The 25,918-nt window shown below is 49.2% G+C and overlaps 1 protein-coding gene across 2 annotated transcripts in view; it reads left to right on the forward strand.

The window, feature by feature from the left end:
* Nucleotides 1–25,686, forward strand: part of CMKLR1 (chemerin chemokine-like receptor 1) — a 225,726-nt gene extending 200,040 nt beyond the window's left edge. For both annotated transcript variants that reach the window (XM_019507211.1, XM_019507210.1), the window contains exons 2-3: nucleotides 20,755–20,838; nucleotides 21,831–25,686. In XM_019507211.1, the coding sequence (XP_019362756.1) occupies nucleotides 21,834–22,904 (1,071 nt within the window). In that variant the 5' untranslated portion in view covers nucleotides 20,755–20,838; nucleotides 21,831–21,833 and the 3' untranslated portion in view covers nucleotides 22,905–25,686. The remainder of the gene's footprint in view (nucleotides 1–20,754; nucleotides 20,839–21,830) is intronic.
* The last annotated feature ends 232 nt before the right edge of the window (nucleotides 25,687–25,918 follow it).

Genomic DNA, 25,918 nt, shown 5'->3' on the forward strand with positions numbered 1-25,918 from the left:
ACCCCCTCGTCCAAGTCGCTGATGAAGATGTTGAACAGCGTGGGCCCGAGGACCGAGCCCTGGGGGACCCCACTGCCCACATCCCTCCAGGTCGAAAAGGACCCATCCACCACCACTCTCTGGGTGCGGCCTCCAGCCAGCTGGCGACACATCTGACTGTGTGGGTGTCGACACCACAGCCCCCAGTTTCTTAATGAGAACGGGGTGAGAGACAGTGTCGAAGGCCTTCCGGAAGTCCAGGAAGACGATGTCCCCTGCTACCCCTGCGTCTAAGGATTTGGTGATCTGGTCATAGAAGGCCACCAGGTTGGTCTTTTATTAGACCAGCTAGACTTTTTCAAATGAAGGTCTCTAATTGCAAGCTTTCAGGCACAAACACCCTTCATCTAGCATAGGAGAGAAGATTGTAAAAGTTCTGGGTAGAAATGCAAGTTCGTATTTCATAGGAAAGTTGTTCACCTCTGTCCCTTCCCCTTTGGGAAGGAGCATTAGGCACCGAATCCACCGCCCACCCAGAGGCACCGCAGCGCAAGGCAAGAGCTCAGCTTGCCTGGGCTTTGACCCGCACATGAGCTAAAACAGCAGGGTCTTTTTCCTCACCGATGAAAAGCTCTGTGGACCGCTCGCCTCCTCTGCACGCCTGCACCCTGCTCCGTGTGCATGCCGGGGAGTTCAAACCAAGCTCCAGCCTCGACGTCTCTGCAGCTGGTGGCGAGGGCATGGCTGGTGGCTGCTGACCGCCGGGGTGGGTGGAGGCTCTGGCCAGCCTTCCGGGGCTGGAAGCCTCTGCAGGAATAAACTGAGCCCGATGCAGTGCCAGGCCCTGTGCTGCCTGCCTGGATAAACAGAGTGAGTCACGCTGCTGGGTTTCACTCTCAAATCCTTGACACCGCAAGGGCCCTTTTTTTTGTGGCCTCCCCTGTTTGTTTCGTTATGTTCACATGGATTTGGGATTAAGTGCGTTGGCACCGAAGCGGGCACTCGGAGACGGGCCAGTGACGGCTGGCATGCGGAGGCCAGCAGGTCAACGGGGTGGGTCTCCAGCTGCTGTGGGTCTTGCTGAGGAGCCAAGCTGGGAAAAGAGGGCAGTGCCTGTGTCCATCCCTCCTTTCAGTTCTCCGTCTTGCAGGGTGAGGAGATGCCGCAGCAGGGTAGGAGTCCGGAGAGGGTCCCCAGTGCTCTGGGGAGCCTGTGAGACAGCCAAGGGAGGGAGGGAGGGAGGAAAAGGTCTTGAACTCCTACAGCTTGGACGCGAGAGAGGAGATGCTGGCTGCATTCCCCTTGCAGCAGCAAGGAGGCCGAGCAGCACCTGACAGGCCAGAAAACAGGTATGGCTTCAGCACAAGGTAGCACCCTCCTTCTGCTGGAAGAGCCGCTTTTGGGCTCTGCAGGTGCGGGAGCCCCTTTTGGCGGTGTTGTAGGACAGTCCAGGCATGCTGGGGGCAAAGCACTTAAGCATCTTGCTACAGCTCCAGAAGCAGGCTTGACCGGGTATCAGGGCATTCAGGCTGGGGCAAAGTGGGCAGGAGGAGAGCTGGCCACGTGGCTCCTTGGCATGCTGTTGGCTGTGCAAACCAGCCTGCCTACACCATGCCAGCCTGCGAGGTTGCTAAATCAGGTGGCTGGGGCTTGGGCTCTCCTGTTTGATCCTGGTGCTGCTGCAGTGCCTCAATTTTCCTCTCTGTAAAATGGGGTTAATGGGACTGACACTCCCCCACCCTCCCTCTACTTTGGGATCCTGGACTCTGTTTAGTTGCTGCCCACTTGCCTGGCTCTAATCTACATTACCTCAAAGGCATCCCCGTGCGTCTCTCTCTGCAAACGGGTAACAGGCCCTGAGGGAAACAACCCTCTGCACTTGGGACAGTCTGAAGTTTCATAGTTTCATAGTTGTTTGGGGCTGGAGGGGACCTTACAGATCATCAGGTCCAGCCCCCCTGCACTTGGGCAGGAAAGACCGCTGGGGTCATATGAACCCAAGTGAAGAGTGACAGGAGGGAGACAACTGGGTCTCCACCCATGCTGCCCCTTCACGCCCTGAACGTGCCCACCGCCCTCAGCCCCACATCTCTTTTCTCTTCCGAAGTGGCAAGCTACTCTACTACTCGGCCATGCAATATCCTGCACGTTGCCATCAGAGCTGCCCGAACAGCCGTGTGCGCCAGACAGATGCTCTTCCGCGTGCAAATGGTTCCCTGAATCGTTCAGGGAAGGCAGGCCAGCCTGCCCGATCACATTTGCCTCTCCTCCCAGCATGCCAGAGAGCTCAGCGGGCCCCAGCGTCTCCGGGCGGTGGGCAAGAGCTGCTCACGCCCGTCCTGGGGGTGGTCTTCCAGGCGTGCTGCTTCACAGATTGTCTCCTCTTAACCTTTCCTTCCCTCCCCTCCCAGAGCTGCCTCTGCGCTCCTCTGACGGGCCTCGAGATCAGAGCCGGTGTCTTCCACGGGGGAATTTCTGCTCTGTTCATTAAATCATTCGCTACAGCGTGCTCAGTCTAATAATCCTCACGCAGGAGGATAAGGGAAGGGTTAGAACAAGGGGCTGTCAGCCTTGTTTGCATGCTCATTATGAGTAATTAATACTAATACGTGGCTTGGCACCAGACTGCAACATACAGAGCCTTTTCTGGCAGCACCGTATAACAATAATGATGCCTCATCGTGCAGTCATCTGACGGGATTTTAGGAACGGGTCTCCCTTCGGCACCGGGCCTCCATCTGATCTATAGATGCAGTCGCAGCCTGTGCTCTTGCTGGCCCCGGTATCCTTTAGGGAGCCCTAGCGGAGGAGGCATCGCTAGGGTGGAGGGCTGAGCATGAGGATGCAGCTGGCTGATGAAATCGGGAGCTGTGGGTTTTGTGTGTGACCACCTCAGATGTTTCCTGATGGGGAGAAAGCCGCTGTCGTTTGCTGAAGCGGTCGCCCCGTGCTGCAGTGGTTTGGGAGACAGGAGCGTTTGTTCAGGTACGGCCCACGTGAGGAGCCAGCTGGGGCCACACGGCAGGCACAGGTTTGTTAGCAAAGTATTTCCCTTCTCCGTCCCCGCTGAGCTGCCTTATCCCAATGGATGGGCTTTCAAGGCAGTGTCCATCCCTGCGTCTGTCTGCTTTCAGATGGGACACAGACATCTAAGCCTGGTGGAGCTGAACCCCACTTGGGCACCAAATCCAGCCTTGGTACCTCCATGTTGAATGCCAGGTCCAAACACTGGGGACATTGGTCTTATTGCTAGATAAAGAGGGAGCTTGTACTGCCTTAATTTCCTTGCCCCCGCATTATTATTGCTGGGGAACTGAGGCACAGCAGGCGAAGGCCCAGGGCGTGTGTGGCAGAGCCAGGATCTCCTCAGCTCCTATCCACTGCCTTGACACCAAGACCGCTGCATTTCCAACCGGCCCACCCGGTCTGTGCGCAGAACCAGGCATCTGTTTTAGGTATTAACACTTCACAGATTTCATAGACATTTGGGCTGGAAGGGACCCCAGAGGATCATGGAGTCCAGCCCCCTGCCCAGGGGCAGGAAGTCAGCAGGGATCATAGGATCCCAGCAAGATAAGCATCCCCAAATGCGCTGCGCATCCCCATCATGTCCCAGGACCTGCCTCTGCCTCACCTCGGCTGCCATGGGGGCGAGCTCACGTCTTGCTTCCAAGGAGAGGGGGCGGCTGGATGGAGGCTTTTGACTCTGGTTTGGCTTTCATGTGACAGTTTGGCAGGGACACCATGGCGGGCAGGCGGGAAATAACAGGAGACAGTTTGCTCTCCCCTTTCCTAGCAAAGAAAAATCACTCCATGGTCCGAGCAAACACTGAGCTTGGATTTTGCTTACGTATCCAGACCAGACGAACGGCAGAAGTGCAGGTGAGTGGCAACGGGTGTTAGCATGCGCAACCACATGTTAGCGTGTGCTTGCGTAGCAAACAGGATACACGCCCACCCGTGCCGCTGCTGCCCATTTTGCCCCAGCCAAATGAAGCATGGGTTGATTAGCACATGCAACCCTTGCATCTTCCATTTTGCTGCATAGACATCCCATCTCTCTCTCTCTTCAGCTTCTTTTCCTCGGTGTCAATGATCAAGGGCTGTGTAGAGTCCAGGGACTGCAATAACCGATGTTCCTCAAGACGAGGGACGCTCGAGTGGTATCTCTCCGCGCTGTATAGCAGATTCTGGTCGGACATCCTTCCTCTTCTGATATGACGCCAGCCCTCCTCTCCCCAGAGGCAAGATGCTGAGTACACAAATCAGCCTGGTGTAGACACGGCGCTGCCTTATCTCTCCACCGGAAAGTAATGATTTTAGAAAACAAACAGAGGGGAGTGGATAATGTAGCTGGCAAGATAAACAGACGTTCTCAGAGCGCTGCCACGTTGCCGGTCCCCGAAGCGGGGAAGGGACGGTGGCTGCAGATGCCGCAGGACTGTGATGTGATTCTGCTCTTCCCCAGCCTCTCCCAAACCTGCTTACTGGTTGCCCAGGTGGAGGGTCACGCGTGGAGGGGCCAGTCCGGGTAAAACAGCTCATGTGCCTAAAACAAATTTCTGGACTTGGAAACCATCAGGGGAGCCTTATTGCTTGCTATGTTTTTCCTTAGCAATGGACCAGGGGATAACTTCTCCCTCCCTGCTGTCTCCGCACTGTGCGGGGTCCAACTGACATGCGGAGCTGCCCTTGGGGGCTGGGCTTTCATCTCTATCATGGACTGGATAAGAGCCGCACGCTTGCACGTCTCCCCTCTTGCTCTGCGCTCTGCATTGCTGGACGCCGGATGGGTGTGAAGCCCACCCTGAAGGCGAGTCCCTTGCTGGCTGTAATGGTTGAGAGGTGTCCCCCCCCAGCCCCAGCAGGTCAAAGGGTTTGGCAGAGCACCCAGCACCTCTGCGGCTTGTCTAGGTGTCCCTTCCCCTCGCTGAAGCCTGTTCAGGCAGCTCCCCATCCCAAGTGGCTTGTGGCCTGTCTGCCTTGCTTCGTTTCCTCTCCCGTGGAGGACCAGCTGGTTTCAGCCCCGGCTTAATTCCCAGGGAAGCTCCCTGGTTGCAGCCAGACGCTACTCATAGTTCCCCTCTGCAAGCAAAGCTGTCAGGAGACAGCGAGGTTAAGAGGAAAGTGAAAGCAAGCGTGGAAGCAGAGCTCAAAGGGGGGCTGCTGAGGAGCGCTCGCCATGCCAGCACAGACGCGGGCTAACTCTGGGCAGGAGCAGGAACACGGCAGGCGGCCCCTTCCACGGCACAGGGCCATCCCCAGTGGGATTCGTGGCTTCCCTTCCAGCAGCCCCTATAACCAGGCTTCAGTAACGCTGAGGTTATTTCCCTGTTGAAGCATTGAAGCCTGTCCAGGCAGCCCAGGGCTCCTTTTGCTGCGGAGGAAGCCGCCCCTGGGGGCAGATAGTGCGTGGGGAGAAGGGGAGGGGAGGGGAGAGAGCGGCGGTGCTCAGTGGAGTCCAGGATGTCTGGCTGCCTTTGCTCTCCTGTGATTTATGACACCACGACTGCCCAGGGAATGCGAGCGCCTGTCTATATATTGCACATATATATAGCTCAAAATGAGATTTGAGCAGGGAGTCCTTGGAGGACACGCGCGCACAGAGGCAATATACCAGGCTGCAATTCACGGCCAGATGGAAAAGGCGGCTGGAGGAAAATAATGGGAAAGCACCTCCAGAGGTGCCTGTTGGGGCAGCGTTTAATGGGACTCGCGGAGGCTCGTCCTTCATCGTCTCTCCTTCTGACCTCTTCAGAGGGGTTTGATTGCCGTGGTTTGTCCCCCTGTTTCTTCAGCAGTCTCTGGGGGGAAGCCTTGCTCTCATATTTATTCTAGCCCGGGGATTTCAGGGGAAGCCTCGGGAGACTTTGGCCATACACCAATAATGCACTGCCCATGCCAGATCTCATCCTTGAGAGAAGTGCCGTACCTAGACTCCTGGCAGCCCCAGGCAGACTTTTACTATCGGGTCCCCCTTTGTCAGGGGTAATGATTTTTTTGTTGCAAAAGTCTTTCTCGCGTCTGTGGTATCGATGTCTTTAAATAGTTCGTGCTCAGTTGATAACATCTCCAGTCCCGTGTATGCACACAAGTGAAACTTTTATGCAGTTGTAATTTTTTTTTTCATTTTTGGGCCCCCTTTCTGTCCAGGCCCCGGGCGGCCACCTGGTTCACCTGTGCCTGTGTCCGGGTCTGCTTGAGATCAATGGGGAGCTGGCACTGAACACCCGTGGCTTCATATCCTTTGCACGTGGATTGCTCCTTGCATTTCAGGGTCTGGTCCTGCTTTCCCAGGGAGTCCTCCCAACCTGCTTCCCCTCTGCCAGGCAGGTCGGTGCCTTTGTTTCACGGCTAAGGCAATCCAGGGTGAATCCTAAAGTCACCTGCTGACAGCAGTGTTTGGGGGCTTCTGCTGTAGGAGGAAATCACTGCCAAGGCATCCTGCCAAGAACCCGCTCGGCCCTTCCAGGGCCTGGGCCATGCCACGGCGCAGCCAGTCTCTGTGCAGAAGCTGTTGTTGCCATGGTGACTAACATTTAAAATAACTGCAAACATGGGCAGGGAGTTAAAAATAAAGGCAGGACATGGGTTTGGGGTTTTTTTTCCCAAGAGTCAAAAACTCTTCTTTGGAAATTCATGCAGTGGCGTAGCTTGGGAGGGGTCCTGGGCACAGGGGTGGTTGCCTCGTCTGACCACGGTGCCATGGTATGAATTAGCAGACGTCCCATAGTTTTCCCATCCACAGCCAGCCCTGCTGCAGCCTGGACTGTGTGCAGCTAAAGGATGCGGGTGTCCCGCAGGCTGTGGATGAGGTGTCTCATGAATGCAGCCTCCTCCAAAAACACAGGCAAGTTTTTGCTGACATGGAGGGGAGCTTGGTTGCTCTCAGGGTCTGGATCCTGAGCAGGAATTTCAGGGTTTACCTCTGAAGCAATTAGGATTTGTCAATGCATTAGCTAGATGGGTCAGCCAAAAACACACACACTTATGTCCCAAAACCAAGCAGACCTGCCCCACATCCTGCCCGGGTGTCTCTTCCTCTGCAGCCAGTGGGAGTTTGGGCTATGTTTGTTTGGGACACACGTGCCCAGCATTTTCCCCCAGGGTATTGTCTCTCTTCTGTGTCCTTGTTCCACTCAAAAGGGAAGAGAAGTGCTGGGATAAATCAGGAAGTCCCTTTCTGGAGGGATTTCTGGCTGGGGTTAGAAGTGGAGAGTGCTCCGGATCTCGTAGGGCTGGCAGCAAGGATCCCAATCCAGGCCCTGAACTAAGAAAACCCGTAAGCACATCCTTAACTGTCAGCCTCCATTTGAATCCCATTGCCTTCAAAGTAAGCACAGACTGATGCGCTCCTCCGAATCAAGGCCATGGGTTCTACGAACTCTGGGAGCTGGGACAGAAGTTCAGTAAACCGATTTAACTTAAACCAGTTCGATCTGATGCTACATCCATCCAGGTTTATCTTAAACAGGTTGCAGCCATTTTGAAAGCGGTGTATGCGCACTGAACTTCTGTTGTGTTACAGATTTGAACCAGTTTCTGATCACTTGTACTAGTTTATGTGTCATTTCTGTCCCTAGCCCAGAGGTTGGGGTAGTTCGGCTAATCTTCAGTCAACCCTTACAAACATGCCTTCTTGTATGGACCTACAGCGCAGTAGGGCTCCCTTACGAGAGGTTACAATGGTAATCTCCTTAATCTGCTTTCCCTGCACTTCTGAACAATGACCATCTTTATCTGGCTTTTCTCTTGCTAATGGAAACGTAACTTGTGCCTTTAATAAGCTGCATTACCCAGGCTAAAAATAAAAGGAATTATGGCGGAGGATGAGATTATTGCTGGAAACAGTGCCTTGTATTTGATCATATAAATGATTAATTGAGGCATTGACAATGAAGTCTGAGAGCCAGTGGGGGTGAGAGACAGCGCAATAACCATGTACGCGGCTGAGAGGAAAGCTATTTTCAGACGTAGACTGCCCCACCAACTTTGCGTCTGCTGTATTTTATTAATGCCGACAGAAGCACAGGAGGTCAGCGGGGCTCAGGCAACTCACCAAATGTTCCTCCAACATCTGTTTCTGATTTCCATTTGTCACAGACCTGGCCTGTCCCTCAGCCCAGTCCAGCTCTGCCAGCAAAAAGTTTGCGAACATGTTCAAGCTGGCTGGTCTCTCAGGCCGACGTGGGCAGATTTTTCCAGCCCCTGCGAGGGAGGCAGGGGCCACCGTGGTCCAGGCTGGGGAGGGGGCAGACGATGGAGCTGACACAGGAGGATAAGCCTTGGAAGCTCCAAGCAAAGGGGCTTGAAAATAGATGTGATGGCTAATTAGAGGAAATGGCTTACAGGGGCATAAGGGCAGCGGGAGGTGGTTAGCAGACAGCGCTGTATTCAGCAAGGCAGGCTTCCAAGAAAGCAAGATTGGTAAGTACTCTACCTTAAAAGTGCAAGAGCCCAAATGCAGGAGTCCCGGCCAGTTTGCACAGGAAGCAGAGACTTTTCAAGTGCATTTTTAGTTCAAAGACAGCTATGCTGAGATCAGAGCTCTCAGTTTGACTAACCGCCGGTCACAAAGCCACTGGTGTCTGGAGGGGCCAAGGCACGACTCATCCCAGGTCAGTGGGCTCTATTTCACTAGAAGGCAGGGGGGCAGGGAACATCTCCCAAAATAGCAATAAATCCACAGCACTTACACGGCTGTAGTTTTACTGCAGAGTTTTCCTGGGGTAATCCTACACCAGAGTCGAGTTAGTGCATGGTGTATCTGCTCCTATGCCTTCCCTCGCATGGGTGCTTTCTTGCCAGCAGGTCCTTGGTATTGTAATGCTTGCCTTTAGGATGTCCTTGGACAGTTTGCTTGGGCTGCTGCACTTTCTCTGCCCGTGCAGAAGAGAGACATCCCTGCATCGTCCATTCAAGCCAACAGGCTGGTGCCTTGTAGCATGACCTTCATTCACTCCTGTTGCCTTCATTATTAGTGCTGTTTGCTAGACAGCCATCACGCAGCAAAGCAGCTCAACAACGGTGCTGGGGAGGGGTCCTGGACTGGTGGCTCTGGAGTCAGTGGTTCAAGCTCCTTCCAGGACTGTGGGCTGGTAGAGAAATGCCATTTCTGTAGGGCTTGCATGGCAGGGGGGGAAAAACAACCCACAGGATCTGCTTGGGCAACTCAGACGATGGCACTGTTGTTTGAACTGCTCTCATTTTCTGTGTCTTGCTGGCACTGAAGACTTTGCCTCTGCCACTCTACCCACTGTGCCCTTTTGCTTCCATCCACGCTTAGCACAGCTTTATCTAAGCTGCACTACCAGAAACAGGGAGCTCTCCTAGCTGGGGTGCGGACAAAGGGCAGCGTGTTCGTAGCCAAGCCAGACTCTCCTCTGCTTATACGGCTGGCAGTCTGAAGGTGCCCCATTGGCATCCATGTAGTTCAGCAATACAAAAAAGAACGGAAATGAGAACGTGACCCCTTCCCCATCACTCCCGTGACCCCCTGGCATCTCTCTGTGCTTATTCCTATCTGTATGTGCATACAAGAGCTAGACACAGGTCCTAAAGCCTCTGCCAGCCTCTGCCCACAGTAGTCACCTGCAAGTAACTGGACCCACCAACCTACCCCAAAGCCGAGCTCCCAGCTTTGGCCTTCTCCCTACCTGCTATATGGTATTTCCAGTTGCCTTTGTGTAGAACAAGTGGACACCCCCCAGGACTAATCTGAATAGCAGGGAATGACTTCCCCAAGTCCAGCTGCTAATTCAAAAGTGGGCTCAGGTCATAGTTCCCAAGTCTTACCAGCCTGGAGCAGCATTTCCACATCCTGTGATGCCGCCACCGGCAGATACGAGCACATCAGCCGGGTCAACTGGAAACGACAAGGTTGATTAAAAAATACATGGTCTGAGTAGGAAGGCAGAAGACCTGCCGTCTAACCAAGTGGAGGTGGGTATGGAGCATTTCATCAGCTTGTCTGCGCTTTCACAGCAGTGACCTGGCCGTGACATCTGGTTTGAACCACAAGTCCAGCCCAAATCAGCACAACACACAGACCATCCCCAGTCCTTGCCTGTTTGTGATGAAAAAACCGATTGCAATGCCGCGAAGAGCTTCACCACTCAGCTTCTGAGGGTGGGAACAGGGAGGACAGACCTCAGCTAGATTTAGGTACAGAAACAGGGACAGCAAGAGATATAAACTAAACTAGATGCTCAGTCTCTGCCAGGGGGGACATCGCTTGAGTGCCTGTAGATCTGTGTGCATGGATATCCAGAGAGCCATGCAGTTATACCTCTGGGCAGTCCTGTGCAAATGTCTCCTCTCCATCATGATCTTAGCATTTTTAGCATCACCTTTTGCAAGCATCTGGGTAACCTAAACCTCTTTAGTCCTTTCTGTACATTCCTCTCTTTCTGGGGCAGTCTGATAGCCATCGTACGGCTTTTCCTCAGCTGAAGACTGAAACTTGCCATTTACCACCCTATTACAATCATTAAATGGCTCTGGGCTGCCCCCTGCTGCAAGGTGCATCCTCTAAAGCAGAGCAGAGAGGTGTAGTACTCCGTGTCCAGCAAGGAGGAATTCCCCCGTGAGCATCACTCTGAACACCACGGGTTAAACAATGAGAAAAACGTATTTTCCAGCTAATCTGAGGGTCCAGTCCAGTTTCTTGTGACCTGTCCTACACCCATTTCTATCCAGTCCTTGCTCAGAGATAGTATTTTTGATGATCTCTCACCAGATGTGCAATTTAAGATGGCACAAGGTATGTCACTGTTATTGGGATAGTATACTCCGGTGGAAAAAACAGTGCTGGCTATTAGACATGTACCCTGCGGGTGTCTTCTCAAGCAGTATTTGCACATGGTGTAGCTAAATGTGACCAGTTATTGATAAGCACCCAAATGCAAAGAAAGGGATATATGTGCAGTTGCCAGGGTAGAGTTTGTCATGTTGAAACAGGGCATTAGGTCTAGCATTGAAATATCGTAGTTAGCAGCATCCTGGGATGGACTTGGAGAACCAAGTTGGACCAAGCACTAGAAAATGCCCTATAAGGACAGAGCTCACGCTGCTTACAAGAAACAGATTGGCTGCCTCACTAAGTAAGGCACGTACAGAATTGGCCAGACATTTTCAAATTTCAAAATTTTCTTTTTAATATTCCCAGGAAATATTCACCCCAACTTTGTGCAAGTCCCCGTTCCCCTCCACTATTTCTTTCTACCAATTTAAGTCAGCTGAATGCATTTGCATTTAAAATTTAATACTGGATTGCAACTATGTTCCATTTGGGGTAACGGAGGACATTTCCAATAAAACATAGTGATGACCCCCTTCCCCACCATCTTGAATAATTTCCATCTCTTGAGCTTTCTGAGCGTATCATTTGGTTGCAATATGAAATATTTCAAGCTAGATAAAAAAACCGCAGCAAAATGCTGATTGTTAGTCTGATTATTTCTGACACTTTTTTTTTGCATTTCCTGCTGATTTCACAAGAATAATACATCTGACCTCACCCAATTCTATGGTACATCTAAAGAACACATAAAAATATATGTACCAAAACTCCTACTCTGTATGCCTTTGGGATGCATTAGGATCTACTAATTGCGACATCAGAGTTAACAATGGATATTTTCAGTTTTGTGGCTGAACCAAAAAATAAAATAAAAAAGGACCATTTTGAGTTGGCCTAAAGTGAAAGCTTTTTGATGGTCTTTGAAAAGAAATGAAAAGGATTTCAACCCAAACATTTTGTGTGACCTAAACTGAAACATTTGAAAGCCTTTTTTGGCAGTTTTTGAAATGAAATCTTAGTTTGGGAATGGAAAACTGAGAAAGTTCATTGAGAAGAAGTTCAGACAAATAGTTTAGCTATGTCTTATTGCTCTTTGCCAGATTTGACCTGAATTCACGTATGGTTCCAGCTCTGCTGAAATTGAACTTTTTGGCAAATATTTGTCCTTTTTCTTGGGATTAGCACCTTCACTTCAAACAAATGCCAAATCTCTTCTGCATTCAAGTTCCTGAGTTCCCTAGTCTGGCTGATCTGCTGACTCATTCCTTTAGCTGATCAGTTTATTCTTTCAAAACTGAGAACCATAGCTCTGCACCGCCTTTTGTTTGCCTTTCCATTTCATTGCAACCGATTCAGTTCATTTTCTTTTCCTACCACTTCCAGCCGTTCCCTTGAATTTGGAGTGGAGTTGCAATGAGTCTGACCTGTCTCGTGAGTTAGTTATAATTAACAACTAACGTGATCTGGCTGTGCTGTCAGCGGACATGAACTTTCAGTTCAGATTCCACCCCCTCCCATCAAAAAGAAAATGAAATAATAAAAAATGAAAGCCAACCTGTTATTTACACTTCACAGAGTTCATAGACATTTGGGCTGGAAGGGACCCCGGAGGATCAGTGAGTCCAGCCCCCTGCCCAGGGGCAGGAAGTCAGCAGGGATCATAGGATCCCAGCAAGATAATCCTCCTTTCCTTGTGGAAGTAGAGGCGCGTTTTGTTCTACCCTTAGTCCCCATCTCCTTGCCATCAGCCTCATCTCAACCCAACAAGACACTCTAAGGAGCAGAGCGCCAATGGTCCTGGGATTTCCAAAGCCATGGGTCCATGGCTGGAAATGTTTGCAAAGCCTTGGTCACCTGGGAAGCTAATCTCTCTCCACGGTGCGTGCAAAGCTGTTTCATTCATTTGGCTGGAGGAAAGAGAGTAACCACAGATGTCGAGCGAGTACCCCAGACACATCTATAAACAAGTCAAAAAACGGCAACAGTTGGTGGGGAATCCTTGCATCTTTCCCTTCCCCACCTTCTGAATGAGCTGTTCTCCCTGGACGTCTCCCTCTTTTCCGTGTTTGTTTTGGCTGGTTTGCTCTGCAGACAAATCAAACCTGGCTGGGAAGATGAAGCACGCGGCTGAAGCTGTCATTTTGCGTAGGAAATCGCAGCAAGGGAAGTTGGTGGGGTCTCTGCTGCACTCACCCGTCACCTGTGCTAGTGCATGCAACCTCCCAGGTATCAGCTTATCACTAGGTCTGACTTGAAACATTGGTAGAGAGGGTAGTCTAAAAAGAGTCTATGCAAGGACAACCCATGCAAAGGACGGAGGTGTTGTATGGATCCAACACAGCTGTTTGCACAGGTGTCGATGTTAATCTTTCATTGAAGCACAGTATCAGTCATGGTGCCTCTGTACATACTCAGCTCTCCCCATCTCCCAGTGCTACCCAGGTTTCAATCACCCCACCAGCGAGGCCAGACCGCATGTGCCCATGCACAGATGGGCCCGTGTTACCCATTTTCATCCCAATGTGCCGACCTGTTCCAGTCACTGCCCATGCTACAAGTGAAAGAGGAAGCAAACAAGCAGACAGTTCAAACAAATAATCCATGAAACGCAGCTTTGAAATGTCAGTCTGAATGTTACTGCAGGAACCGGGCCCACAATAAACAAGAAAGATGGTTTTAAATACAAAATGTATGTGTGGGCTGAAGGGAAATGGAAATATTATTAAAAATCCCTTTCACCAACAGTTTCTTCCATCTTTCCACAGACTTATCCTTCCCTCCATAGTGCAGGATATGGGCATAATCAAATCCAGGAGCACCTCCCTTCCTGTGAACCTCTCATTTGTGTTGGAAGATGTCCTCCACCAAGGAGAAACAGCAAAGACGCTGTTGTAGCAACCTCAGGTGTCTGTAATACCAAGTCTCGCCATGCCAGCAGAAGGCACTGGGAGGGTTTAGTCTGATGAGCCAACCTCACAGGGACTCGGATTCAGCACGCCAGAGTCCTCTGATGTTCTGACGCTAATTGAAACCATTCAAATTTTGGAGGTCTCTGAACTTCCGCTGGAAAACTTGTACGCACAGGGTTTCTGCTACCAGTCATCCCAGGAATTCATCCAGAACAGCATCTAATGTAGTACATAAACTTGAGTGCATGCATTCCTGCTCTGCAAGTGAAAATCAAGCATCTGTGTCTGGGAGAGACCCGTGGGAACGGGTGGGAATTCAGCTGAGCTGCTCAGCACCATCCTGGTGTTTGGGTCTCTCGCCGTTCTTCAAAGAGGGCTGAGTCTGTGGGCTTCAGACCTTGGCTTTAGTCATTTCATCCACCCTGTTTTGTTTTCTGGACCCTGGTAAAATTCCTAGTGCTGCAGATGCTATGGTTTAGCCTGGCAACGAGGCCACTACAAGGCCACAATCTGCTCATAGAGCACTGCAGTATTTTTGTGCATCTGTGTGGATGGCACCGTTCAGGGGCCCTCTTTGTATAAAGGAGGCTGAACCAAGGGAAAGTGGTTCCCTGCTCTCCCCCCGCAGTCTCCCTCCATAAAACTGGGCCCAGCGAAAGCGAAGCACAGCCTGCCATCCAGACCATCTGTGGCTTTGCCTTTTGAAAGGTAACAATATGAAAATCGCTGGTCCATAAAGGGAACAGTTAAAATGGCTCATTAAACAGCAACATTAATAGTCAGCTGTATAACAACCAGTTCTGCTGATATTGTTACTTCTGCTGGATCATCAACTTTAATTCATCCTCCCGACAATAAAGGTCTCACCGGGGCCAGGTCTCCTTTCAACTCAAGCTAATTTACAGGTCTTGCCCTAAACCCTCGTTTATTCAGGTCACTTTTTTGTGGCTGCCCTGCAGGGGATTTGCTGTGCCCTAGAGGAGAAGCCAAGGGAGTGCCTGATTTCCAGCAAAAGGTCCATGTCCAGCATCCTAGCACAATACTGAGGTGCTGTGTGGACTGCATTTCAGGTAGGACACATGAGGGTACATCTGACAGGAAGCCAGTGGGGCTTGAGCCCATGCTTACAATTTGTATGGACTTAAGTACAAGCTTGGCTACATTGCAGCTGGGATGGGTGACTGAAGATGGCTAAACATACTCTCCCAAGCCTGAGTCCCAGTTTCAGTGAAGACAATGATGGCATGGACTCCAGCACAGACCAGGGCATCTTTCCTTCCTAGATTCAAGGCAACAAAGTTGTGTTGCCCCAAGTTGCAGTCACAGCTCCTCACTAGCTGTCATCCTACCTGCTGAACTGGGATGGTGAGCGCTTGGTGAGCACTGGGTTTGAGCAGAAACTCTCCAGAGAGCTCAAGTGCTCAGGAACAAGCCTGATTTCTACCTGCAGATCCTCAACATGCCCCAACTCTAATGGGTTGTCTCAAAATCCAAATCCAGGGCTGACCAGCATCTCACGGCATGAACTCATCTTTAATCAGTGCCAGAACCCCTTCTGAGCTAACAACACTAAACTTAAAAAACCCATCTTCTCTCTCGCACTCTCCGCACATTTCTGGGTGTTGTTATGTCCAATGACACTGCTACGGGTCTTTTGACCAAGTAGAGAGACTAAGATATGGTTGTCTTTAACTATAAGCAAGTTTATTAAACCCTAACAGTTGCAACTTTAACTCAAAAAGCCAAAATAACCGTAGCAGTTACAATTCTATTTCTGCAGTTACTTAAAAATGATGCAGCACGCAAGATATAACGAACAGGACGTCACTGGTTGACTAGGCCGGGAGGTCTTGTTGGGCTTCCAGCTCCTACATCAGTTCTGCTCAGGGTAGACTTTTGGTCGGAGGATCAACGTCGAGGATTTTCTGAGTGGGACTTGCAAAGACCCAAAGCTGGCTTTTCAAATGTATACCTGTCTTGTTTACATCGCTCCACTTCTTATCTTAACATACACCCTTTCCTACAGTTGTTCATTTGCGTCACACATTTCTATAGCAACCTTATATTTTACTTAACAGCTATTTCTTGTATGGCTTGTTTTGCCTTAGAGGGTCTTTGTCTGCCAAGATCACATATTGTTTTTCTCCTTTGAACCAATTTCTCGATATTCTTAATTCATCTTGACTTAGCAAAACCTGCATTTCACGTAAACAACCCCCATGGATGGGCAAGAGTGAACCTACTTCTGTCAAGATGCCTGTACTTATGTCAAAGGCCTTTATTCTAGGCTAATAGTCTTCATGCCTCTCAGCCGACCTAGAAGAACGAATGGCAAAGCAACCGTCCTCATTAGGTTTCTGTACTGGGAGGTGGACTGTCCCTGGTGCAGGGAGCTAACCAGAAGTTAGGATCCAGCTTTAGGCAAGTTTACCTCCTTAACATTCAGGGATGCTTGGATGTGTGATTTGGAGTGATGTGTCTCCACTTTTTGGGGGTGGCCAATGTTATTAAAACACTGGACCCCACAGATGGCCATGGCCAACCAACACATCCATCTCACTGGCTGATATGCTTTCGAATGGGATGGAGGGTTTGCATTTTCCCAGCTTCACCTGTCCTTGTTTCCAGTGTAGGCATTCACACTAGTAAGGCTCAACAGGCAGTAGGCCAGGCCTGTGTGCAGAAGGGACTCCAAGTGTCAGTGCAAGGGACACAGTAGGAGACAGGCCTGATGGTTGAAGCCTTCTATTTCCAGGGCGCTAAACCTTTCATCTGAGGAAGACCGCTGCAGTGGGAGCTCCCTCTCAATCTTCAATTTGGCCAGCTTCAGTGTGGGTGGGCATTCATTTTCCTATCTAAAAATAACCATTATTTCTAACCCAGGCCAGCTCCAAGCTGGACCTCTTCTCATCTGAGGCAACCAGCTGCATCAAACTTTGCCAAATTATGCATGATCATTTCCTAATGTGAAGTAACAGCCATTAGAAGTGCCAAGACAAGAGCTTGTTTCCCTTACAAGCTGCCCGTTGACTCCTAATGTGATTTTAATGATGGACTCCCTGGTGCATTATCAGCTGCACCACTCAAATATCTGAACCATCCCAGTGAGATGACTTCACCAGAGCTGAGCTAATGTTCATCAGAGAATTCAAAGCAGTAAAGAGAAGTGACTTTTGCTTCACAGCAGAATGTGGGGCTTTAACTGGGTAGGGGAAAATCAGTGCAAGTCAGTTATTTGAAATGCCCATTCAAAGGAAAGTGTCTGCCCAACGCCCATAAATTTGATTCCTTTAACAGATTTGGTGTCGGGCATGAAAGATGTCATCATGCAGGCCAGTGCCACAGGAAATCATAAGAGGAACACAAAAAGTGCACCAGGAATTCCCTACCACTCTCAACATGCCTGAGATGAGCAGTATCGATTAAGTCAATACCCACCAGGTGCAGTACCAGCAAATGTCCATTCTCACTCTTCTTGACCTCGATGCTGCTTTTGTGTCACCTTCAGTCGTCTTGAAATCTTGCCCAGCCTTGGCTCTCATGCATGACTCTGTCCCATCCCAGCTCCACGTGCACCATATGCATGGAACTTCCCCCTTGAATCGGTCCATGGGGCAGACGCCATCTTCTCCATCCACATCTCTTGTTAGGGCCCATTTCTGCCTTGACGTCTGGAAGGAATCAGTCAGCAGGTGATGGCAAGGTCAAACGGCAGTCGTGAAGACCTTATCTTTCAAGGTCTTGTTTATGTGTATGCAAGTACATAGGAATCTGCAAAAATTGTGGTGTATTCATTTCTCCCTTCTGATTATGTTTGTTCATCTTCTTAGATGGTCAGATGTGTAGGGTTTGCATTGTGTCTACCTAGGGGCTGGCTTAACGCCTAATTCACTGGAGCCCTATCTTCTTTGGGGCTCTGGGTGCCACTGTAATAACAACATTAGTAGCAATAGCCTGAAAGAGAGCAAGAGGGTTCCTTGCAAGAGGCTCTGAAGAACATGAACAGATGCCTAGAAATAAAAAACAAAAGAGTGGAAAAGGCACAAAAGAAAATATACTTCCAAAGAAGATGATACCAGGTGGAGGAGAAGGATGAGGCTAGATGGGAGAGGAAGGTGATTTGGAGGGTTGAAAGAGCGAAAGCCTTTAAAGAAAATATGGGGATGGAATACAGGAACAGGACAGCATATTATATCTTCTTCTGGATACTTCCACATTTCAGACATCCCCAGCTGCACACTCACCTTGCAATCACATCTTGATGGTGCTGATAGATGAAGGGCTGTGAAGGCTTCAGAAAGTCTGGCTATGCACTGAGTCATTACTGCACTCGAGCTCACCTGATAGATACGCATCACTAACAGAAGATTAAACTGGCTGCTGCATTTTTGCTCAGCGCACAGAGCAGTTGGTATCGAGCAGTCATGTGCAAAGAACGTAAGGCAGATAAGCATCACATCTGCACGACTTGTCAGAAGGGTGTCAGGGACAGCCCACTCCCAGCACCAAGCATCGGCATCTGCTACATTGGATGTTTAATCCTTCCAGCTACAAGGCTGTCATTCACGCCTGCATTCCCCCTTTGTGCGAGCAGGGCCACAGAGACGAGGAACAGGAAAAGTGCCCCAAAGAGACAGTCGAGTGAAAGGTGCACATCACGGAGTGGTGCTTAGCAGTGCAGTATTTGGAGAAGCATAGAAAAGACTCTCCCTGCTCCCCCCCACCACCACTGGAGACCCAAAATCCAGGTCTCCTGTTTCCTTTGCTGGGATGTCTCACCTCAGTCTGCTTTAAGGGGTGACGTGGGAAGTGGAGACCAAGATACATTCCCAGAGGGGGTTGAAAACCCCCTCCATTCACAATAACAGCAAAGGCTCTTTGGAAACATGACGAAAAATGCTATGGTCTTAAGGCGTCTTTGCAATAAGTGGAAATTTGTTAGGTGCCTCCTCCAAAAACATCTGGAGGGTATAAAAATAACTCACAATTTATGCCAACGGCCAAATCACTCCCAAAATATAGTTCCCGTTCTTATCGGACAACAGTGGACCTGAAAGTTTAGGGCCAAAATATCTGCAGGAGTAAGTCCACTATCCTTGGTTGAGTTGCACCTTCTAGGAATTTAGTTTCCTGATGTATACAGGGGTTGTAAGACTATGTTGGTGCAGGTCTGCTCCTTCTGCTGTCCTATCCTATGCCAGGCTCACTGCTGGCGGTCCAAGAATATCAGTGGCACAGAATCTGAGGTCTTTATTCAGTGAATGAGTTAAAACCCATTAAGGACTTCGAGATGTGGCCTCTAAGTTTCAGACTGCAAATGGTTCCAGAGGTATTGAATCAAGGGCCACTGGAGTGGGATGAGGCTACGTTTTGGGAGCATCTTTGTTCTGGGCTAATCATTTCAAACAGCCAGATCCTATTATAGAAAGCAACAGATTTTATGGGATTAGGATCCAAGTACTCAAGAACTGGCCTCCAGCCCTCGTCTGGGAGCTGTACTCTTACTTGTGCCCACAGGCTGGGCTGTGGAGCCATGTCCCAAGCGGACCCTCCTGCCATGTGTGCAGCCACACTAGCTGAAAGCAGTGCTGGTGCTGAGAGTTGATTGGCACGGAGGATGTTTTCCTCTGACTCCAGATGCATTTTTGCATGGCAGGAACTATGTTTAAAAGGCTTGGTTCATCCGTGTGTCCCTTTCCCTCAAAGGGCTGTCAGCTTTTGTGCAAGAGCTCTGACCTCGGAAGATGCCGAGGTCCCTTTCAGACCCTGTGCTGCACAATGCACGGCCTGTGCAAAGTGGGGGAAGGTTCAGGACTGACTTTGGGAAGCTCTGGGAAAGGCTTCCTGAGCTGCATGTGATGGGCCCACAGCTCCTTCCAGTTGTAAACCCATGTCGCTGGATGCCATCAGAGCTGACATGGGCAAGCACAGGAAATCCTGCGTGGCAGGAAGCACATCCCCTTCCCCAGTGAAATGCTTCAGGCATGTTCTCAAGTTCTCTCATTGCTTGGGTCCGATCCAAGTTTTAGCCCCGGTCAGATGCTCCTGTTAAAGATCCCATTTCAAGCATGGCCTTCCAGTGGCTGGTCCAAGCCAGGACTTGGTTACAGCCAACGGCAGTGTGAGCTGTCATATGAAAGATTTAAAATACGAGAGGCACTTATTTAATCAGAGGAATAACCACAACATTTTCACACATATTTATTGATGTTTTTAATTATTTATCCTAATGCAACTATTGGCCTGATGAGGGGTTTGGGACTGGTGTTTTTTTAAGTTGTTCTACTGGCTCCAAAATGGTTTCCTTTTTTAAGCTAGTTTATTACATGCAGGGGATGTTTCCTGATTTGAGCATTGCTCTGAAGCTACAGGACGGTGATTGAGCACACATGACCAAAAGCTGCAATGGGTATCCCTGTAGATAGGGGGTGTAGGATTACCCTTAAAAAGTTAAGCCAGGTTTGCCTTTCATAGGTATCTGAGGCACCTGTAATTTCCTGTTCTATAGAAAGGAAAACAATGGAAACTATTGTTGTTGGGGAAAAAAGTCTGTCCCTTTGAGGGCTGATGGAGTTTTTTGAGAATTGTTGTTGTCTTAATATTAAAGAGCAACTTCAGTGGACTTCAATTCATTTGTTGTGCGAGCTGAATGATGTCAGCAGATTAAAACCAGCAGTGAATTAGACACATGGCATTAGTTTTTCTCGGAAGATAACATTGTCCTTTCCAGCTGAAGCTCTGCTGGATTTCCTAATACAGGGTAGGGTGTTAAAGCATCCATCCAACAGAAAGGACCTTGGCTCGACAAGTCAGGCACTGTGTAAGAAATCTGGGCTTTGAGACAATTCCAGCTGTACTTTAGCTAGATTAACTAAAGCTTAAAAATCTACTTCCTCCTGAAACTCCTTCTTCCACTGGATGCATGTCCTTTGCATGATCCAAGTGGTAACGTTACATCGCTACGCATGCATGTGCTTCCCAAAGTAGAACGCATCCACAGGAAAGGGCTGCCTTTGTTTGCCTGGCGTCGGATAATAAATCCATCAGATCTTTCCTGTATTGCAGGCGTTTCCAGCTGCTCGGGGAGTGGATGAAGCCCCTGCTACAGGCACATTAAGACCGGAGCTGAAAAAATACTGGAGTGAAAAGGTGAGATTTAATAACATTTTCTACAGGGCCAAATTTTACTCTTAATTACGTTTGTACAACCCCCTTGATGCCAGCTGAGTTGCATATTAAACTTTGGGCAGAATTTGGAGCAGAAATGTGCAATTTAATAAAGGCAGATGAGACGAGGACTAGTATTTTGCCCTTGTAGGTTCTCAAAGCAGTTAATGAGCAGCCATTAAGTCAGCCCCAGATGCTCCTGTGGGTGGTAGATGGAGAGAATTATACCTGTTTTGTGAAGAGATGGTTCAGTACAAAACCCAAATCAAATGAAATGGTTCTGAATCATGCCCTATGGCTAAGAAGGCTAAATTTCACTTTCAGTCATATCAGAACAATCCTAAATAAACCCTAACTGGAGCAAAATCAGAGGAGCCCCCTATTTGTATTGACCAGCATCCACGCCCAGCCAGAACCCAGTGCACGGATATAACCCAGGGATAATGTCATCTAAACATTTTCAGAGCATTATTTTGGAGTTTGGAGCAGGGGCTCATGTCAACTCCTTATTTTTCCCTATCTCCCCACCCCTCTGTCCTAGTTTTCATTAATGTCACTTGTCCTCTCACCAGCAGCTCTGTTCCAAGACCTATAGCATTTGCCTTGCCAGAGCTGGGTAAGCTGCTGGAAATCCAAAGGCAGGGCTTCCCCTGGAAACGTTGTGTGAAATGTATGATGTGCCTGGCTTTAACCACAGCTGCTCTTTGCAATGTTGAATTTAGACCCTGCTTTTTGACACTGTGCTATCAGTGTCTGTATCCATATGCCCTGATGCTGCTCTTGTTGAGAGCTGCCCACTTTTGTGCACCCCCTACCCAACGTGAAATTTGGCGTTGAGTGAGCTCTTGCCCTGACAAACTGAAATCTCTGGGGCACCTCCCAAATTCCTTTGATTCACCCTCCCGGTCAGACAGTTAGTGGAAGCATGCACTGTAAAAGACCCCCGCACTGAACTTGCTTTAATTGGTTTACAGATAATGGAGGTCTACAACTACTCCGAAGATGACTATGACTATGGAAATATTTCGGATATCGACTACAGCTCGTATAGCTCAGAGCCTAGCTCATCACACGACACAGAGGAAATTAGGATCCTTTCGGTTGTAATCTATACTGTCACCTGCCTGCTGGGGATCGTGGGGAATGGTCTGGTCATTGCAATCATAATTTTCAAGATGAAGAAGTCTGTCAATGCCATTTGGTTTCTCAACCTGGCAGCTGCTGACTTTCTCTTCAGCGTCTTCCTGCCCTTAAATATTGCCTACACAGCTATGAAGTACAACTGGATATTTGGCACAGCCATGTGCAAGCTGAACTCCTACCTCTTGAACCTCAACATGTACACCAGCGTGTTTTTGCTAACCACGATCAGCATCGACCGCTACCTGTTAGTGTTTTTCCCCATCTGGTCCCAAAACCATCGAACCCCCAAGCTGGCATGTCTGGTTTGCTTCATCATGTGGACAATCGGCTTCATGATGAGTTCCCCATCCCTGATTTTCCGGGACACTGAGCATGTCGGCCAAAATGTGGTTTGTTTTAGCAACTTCTCTTTGTCCAGTAATAAGTCTTATTACTCTCTGGGTGTGATGAGGCACAAGATGGTGACTGTCACTAAGTTTCTGACAGGGTTCGTCATTCCCATCACCATCATCACACTCTGTTATATCCGCATTGTCTGCAAGCTGAAAAACAGCCGCCTCACCAAATCCAAAAAGCCCTTCAAGATCATTGTCACCATCATTGTGACTTTCTTCCTCTGCTGGAGCCCCTACCATATCCTGCACTTCCTGGAAATGCAGCCCCACAAAATCTCCTTCTCAGTATTAGAAGTTGGCATACCCATCACCACGGCACTTGCTACTTTCAACAGTTGCATGAATCCTGTCCTTTATGTCTTCATGGGCCAGGACTTTAAAAAATTCAAGATAAGTGTCTTCTCCAGACTGGTGAATGCCCTAAGTGAAGACACTGCTCACTCCAGTCTTGTACACAGGAGCTTCTCTAAGACGGTGTCGATGACCGAGAAGGAAACTATACTGCTCTAATCCCTACCTCAGACGCTTTTGGCACCCAAAACACAGACTCTTTTCAGTATTTCCTATGGGGAAGAGGCAACTGCACTGAGATCTAGGAGTGTGTCCTGAGCTCTGGTTTCAGAAGATGTTTCAGGGGACCTTAAGAAAGCGCCTGTATTTTCTTGATGTAATCTGTATATTAACCCAATTTTGTGGCCTTACTGCATCTGATAAAGTAACATCAATTTTCAGCAGAGATCCTCTAGTTTGGAGAGCCAGCAAATCAGTGCTCTTGGTCATGAAACACTGGGCAAACCACTGGGTATTTTATATGCAGACTCAGTGCTTACGATGGAAGGTCTTCATGTGCCTTTTCCTCCTCCTTCCACACTTTCTTTCTCACGCCTCCCAAACTGCTTGAGAGAAGGAGATCGTTGCTTTAAGTCAGACCGAGTCCAAACCTCAGATAAGGATTTGGCATCTGGACCTTTGTGGTCAAGACGCCTTTCCACCTTGCATATCGCTGACTGCTGGACTAGCTCATTCAGTCAGTCTCTTACTGGACAGAGAGAAGTTGCCAAATCAAAGCCATAAAAACGGTCCATCCTTGCACTTCACTCTGTGCTCCTGGTGATTGTACACATGCACACACAGTTGTGTATATGTATAAATCTCCCTTTGTGCCAACAACTGCGCAGTTTATAAATCGCAACCCCAGTTGAGACAATACCATCTTAAATGACTAGATGACCAGGTCATGCCGAAGTTTATGGAGTCCAAGCAAACCACAGAGACTCATGACCAAGAGAGAGAAACGTGCAGAGCAGAGAAGCCGGGATTGCTTCTTAAAATATGTGTTGGGGAGAAGACCGTGACTTTTAATGCTTTACTTTGAGAGCATCTTTTGAATGCCAACACACCCGGTGGGCTGAAAGGCTGATTATCCTATAATTGTAATACATACTACTTATCCTGGGGGGGGAAATCATGTTAGACATTGTATATAGTGATGCATATAGCTACTTAACCAGTCTCTTGAAGGCACATAATATATTGGTAGCAGCACAACAGGGTTTTTGGTTGCCTGCAAACACTCCCTACTTCCCGAGTATACCCAAAATCAGAGCAGATAAAGAAAAAAGAGCAAAAGCTGGACAGCCACAGCATCCGTTCTTATGACACCCTGCATGTGTTTCAGGTACACGGCAGCCTGATTTCTCCTCCAATGGAAGCCAGCACAGCACATGGCAACCCTAGTCAGGAATAAAGTATCTAATTAAAATGAGCCCAAATGAAAATCCCATTAGGGGAGACACTACATGGTCATGTTAGAAACGGCATATGGTTTTATTGAAATGCCTCTAAAAGCCTAAAACATTTAATGCCGAATTAATCCCCTTCCTGCAGTCTTTTGAATTCGCTATTAATTCTGAGGAACAGAAAACAAAATCTCCCGAAGGTGCCTGGGCCATTGTACAATGCGAAACAAATTTGCCTCTTGACCCCTGTAGCAATTGGCTTAAGCTAAGAGGCAAGGGATTCGTTTTCAAAGGGGGGGTGGACAGCCCTGATCAGAAGGGTTTAGCTGCAATGGGTGAGACTCTCAGATCGAGCGATGGAAGCGGGGAGACAGAAATATGCGCCGGATTCCAGATGTCCTCGCATTTTTTAAATGGAAATGATAGCTTATTGGCACCAGCAGGCAGCATAAAGGCTCTTAGAAAGGGGAAATCTCTTGACCGGACAAATCAGCTGCCTAAGAGCTGTGTCCTTGATGTGTTTTAATCTATAAATAGGATGAGCAGGAAGAGCTGCGTCTCAGAAGTTTTAAAGGTGCAAACAAAGATCTTCCTGTCCTCATAAGACAGGAGGTTCAGGAAGGACAGACCCGTTGGGTGGCAGTCTGCTGCGGGCCAACATGCAGCCCGTGCAAATGGAGGCTGGAAGGGCCATTGGGAGCTGAGAGCTGCTTTCTTCCACCCCTTCCACACCCATTACTCTTCCCTTCCTCCTCAGACAAGTCTATTGGGATGGGATGGGGCACGGCTGACGTGATGCTACCTGAGAGTGATGTCTCACCGAGGACTCCCTCCCAGGCCTTTTGGACCAAGCATCCAGAACGGGCCCAGTCATCGTGTCGGCATATGAGGCTGGCTTTGCTAAACCACAGAGCAGCGGTGGCTGAGCAGGGGTGCCGAACCATCCAGCGCAGGCATGTCGGGATGGTCTAAGAGCACTGGGAGCAATGCACGCTACGTTGCTCATGCCTGCTCCTCTGTGCTGCGCCCTGCATCCTCTGCCAACAGCACCCTGAGCACAGGGAAACCGGATACCTATCGCAGATGCTCCTCTAGGACTAAGGCATTGCAGTCAGGCACCTTCCCAGTACACGGGAGAGCACAGGGAAGAAGCTCCTTACGTCTCAGTGACCGTCCTCCTGGGCTCTAGTGCCCGTGTCCATGAGCATTCAATGCTGCAGGGCCCAGCAGGAAAGCAGAATATCCTCTGGCACCTCCCTCATGCCTGCCTTTCAGTCACCCTGCGGCTTGAAGACACCGCCTGCTTTTTCACTTCCGTGATTTCCCAACAGCAAGGCTCCTAAGACAGGTGTCCGGCTCCCCTTGATTTTCAGAGCACGACGTTCCCGTCAGCCCTATTGAATGCCCCAGCTGTAACCTCAGAGAGAAAATGCAGGGAGGAATAGAGATGACTTTGTACAAGGTGTTTAGCATAAGACAACGCACCTACAATTTATACCAGCATTGAAACACACTGCCTTTGTATGTCTTCTCATTAACAATGATTAATTCCAGATATGGTTCCAGTCTTTCTTGCATGCAATTATATGTGTCAGAGGAAAATTATTTTCGGTAGTAGGATGAAGATACGTATCCCGGGAGTACAGCAATAGACAGAGGATGGTAGACTATGAGTAGACCTATGGGGTGTGGAAGTGAAACCAGAGCTGCATGAGATGGAGCAATAGAGGCGGGGGACATTCAGTACTTCCAAAGCACATGGATCTCATAGGAGAACGTGGACCC

The sequence above is a fragment of the Gavialis gangeticus genome, unplaced genomic scaffold (assembly GCF_001723915.1).
Source record: "Gavialis gangeticus isolate Ggan-Ray unplaced genomic scaffold, GavGan_comp1, whole genome shotgun sequence".
In the NCBI taxonomy this organism is placed as follows: domain Eukaryota; kingdom Metazoa; phylum Chordata; order Crocodylia; family Gavialidae; genus Gavialis; species Gavialis gangeticus.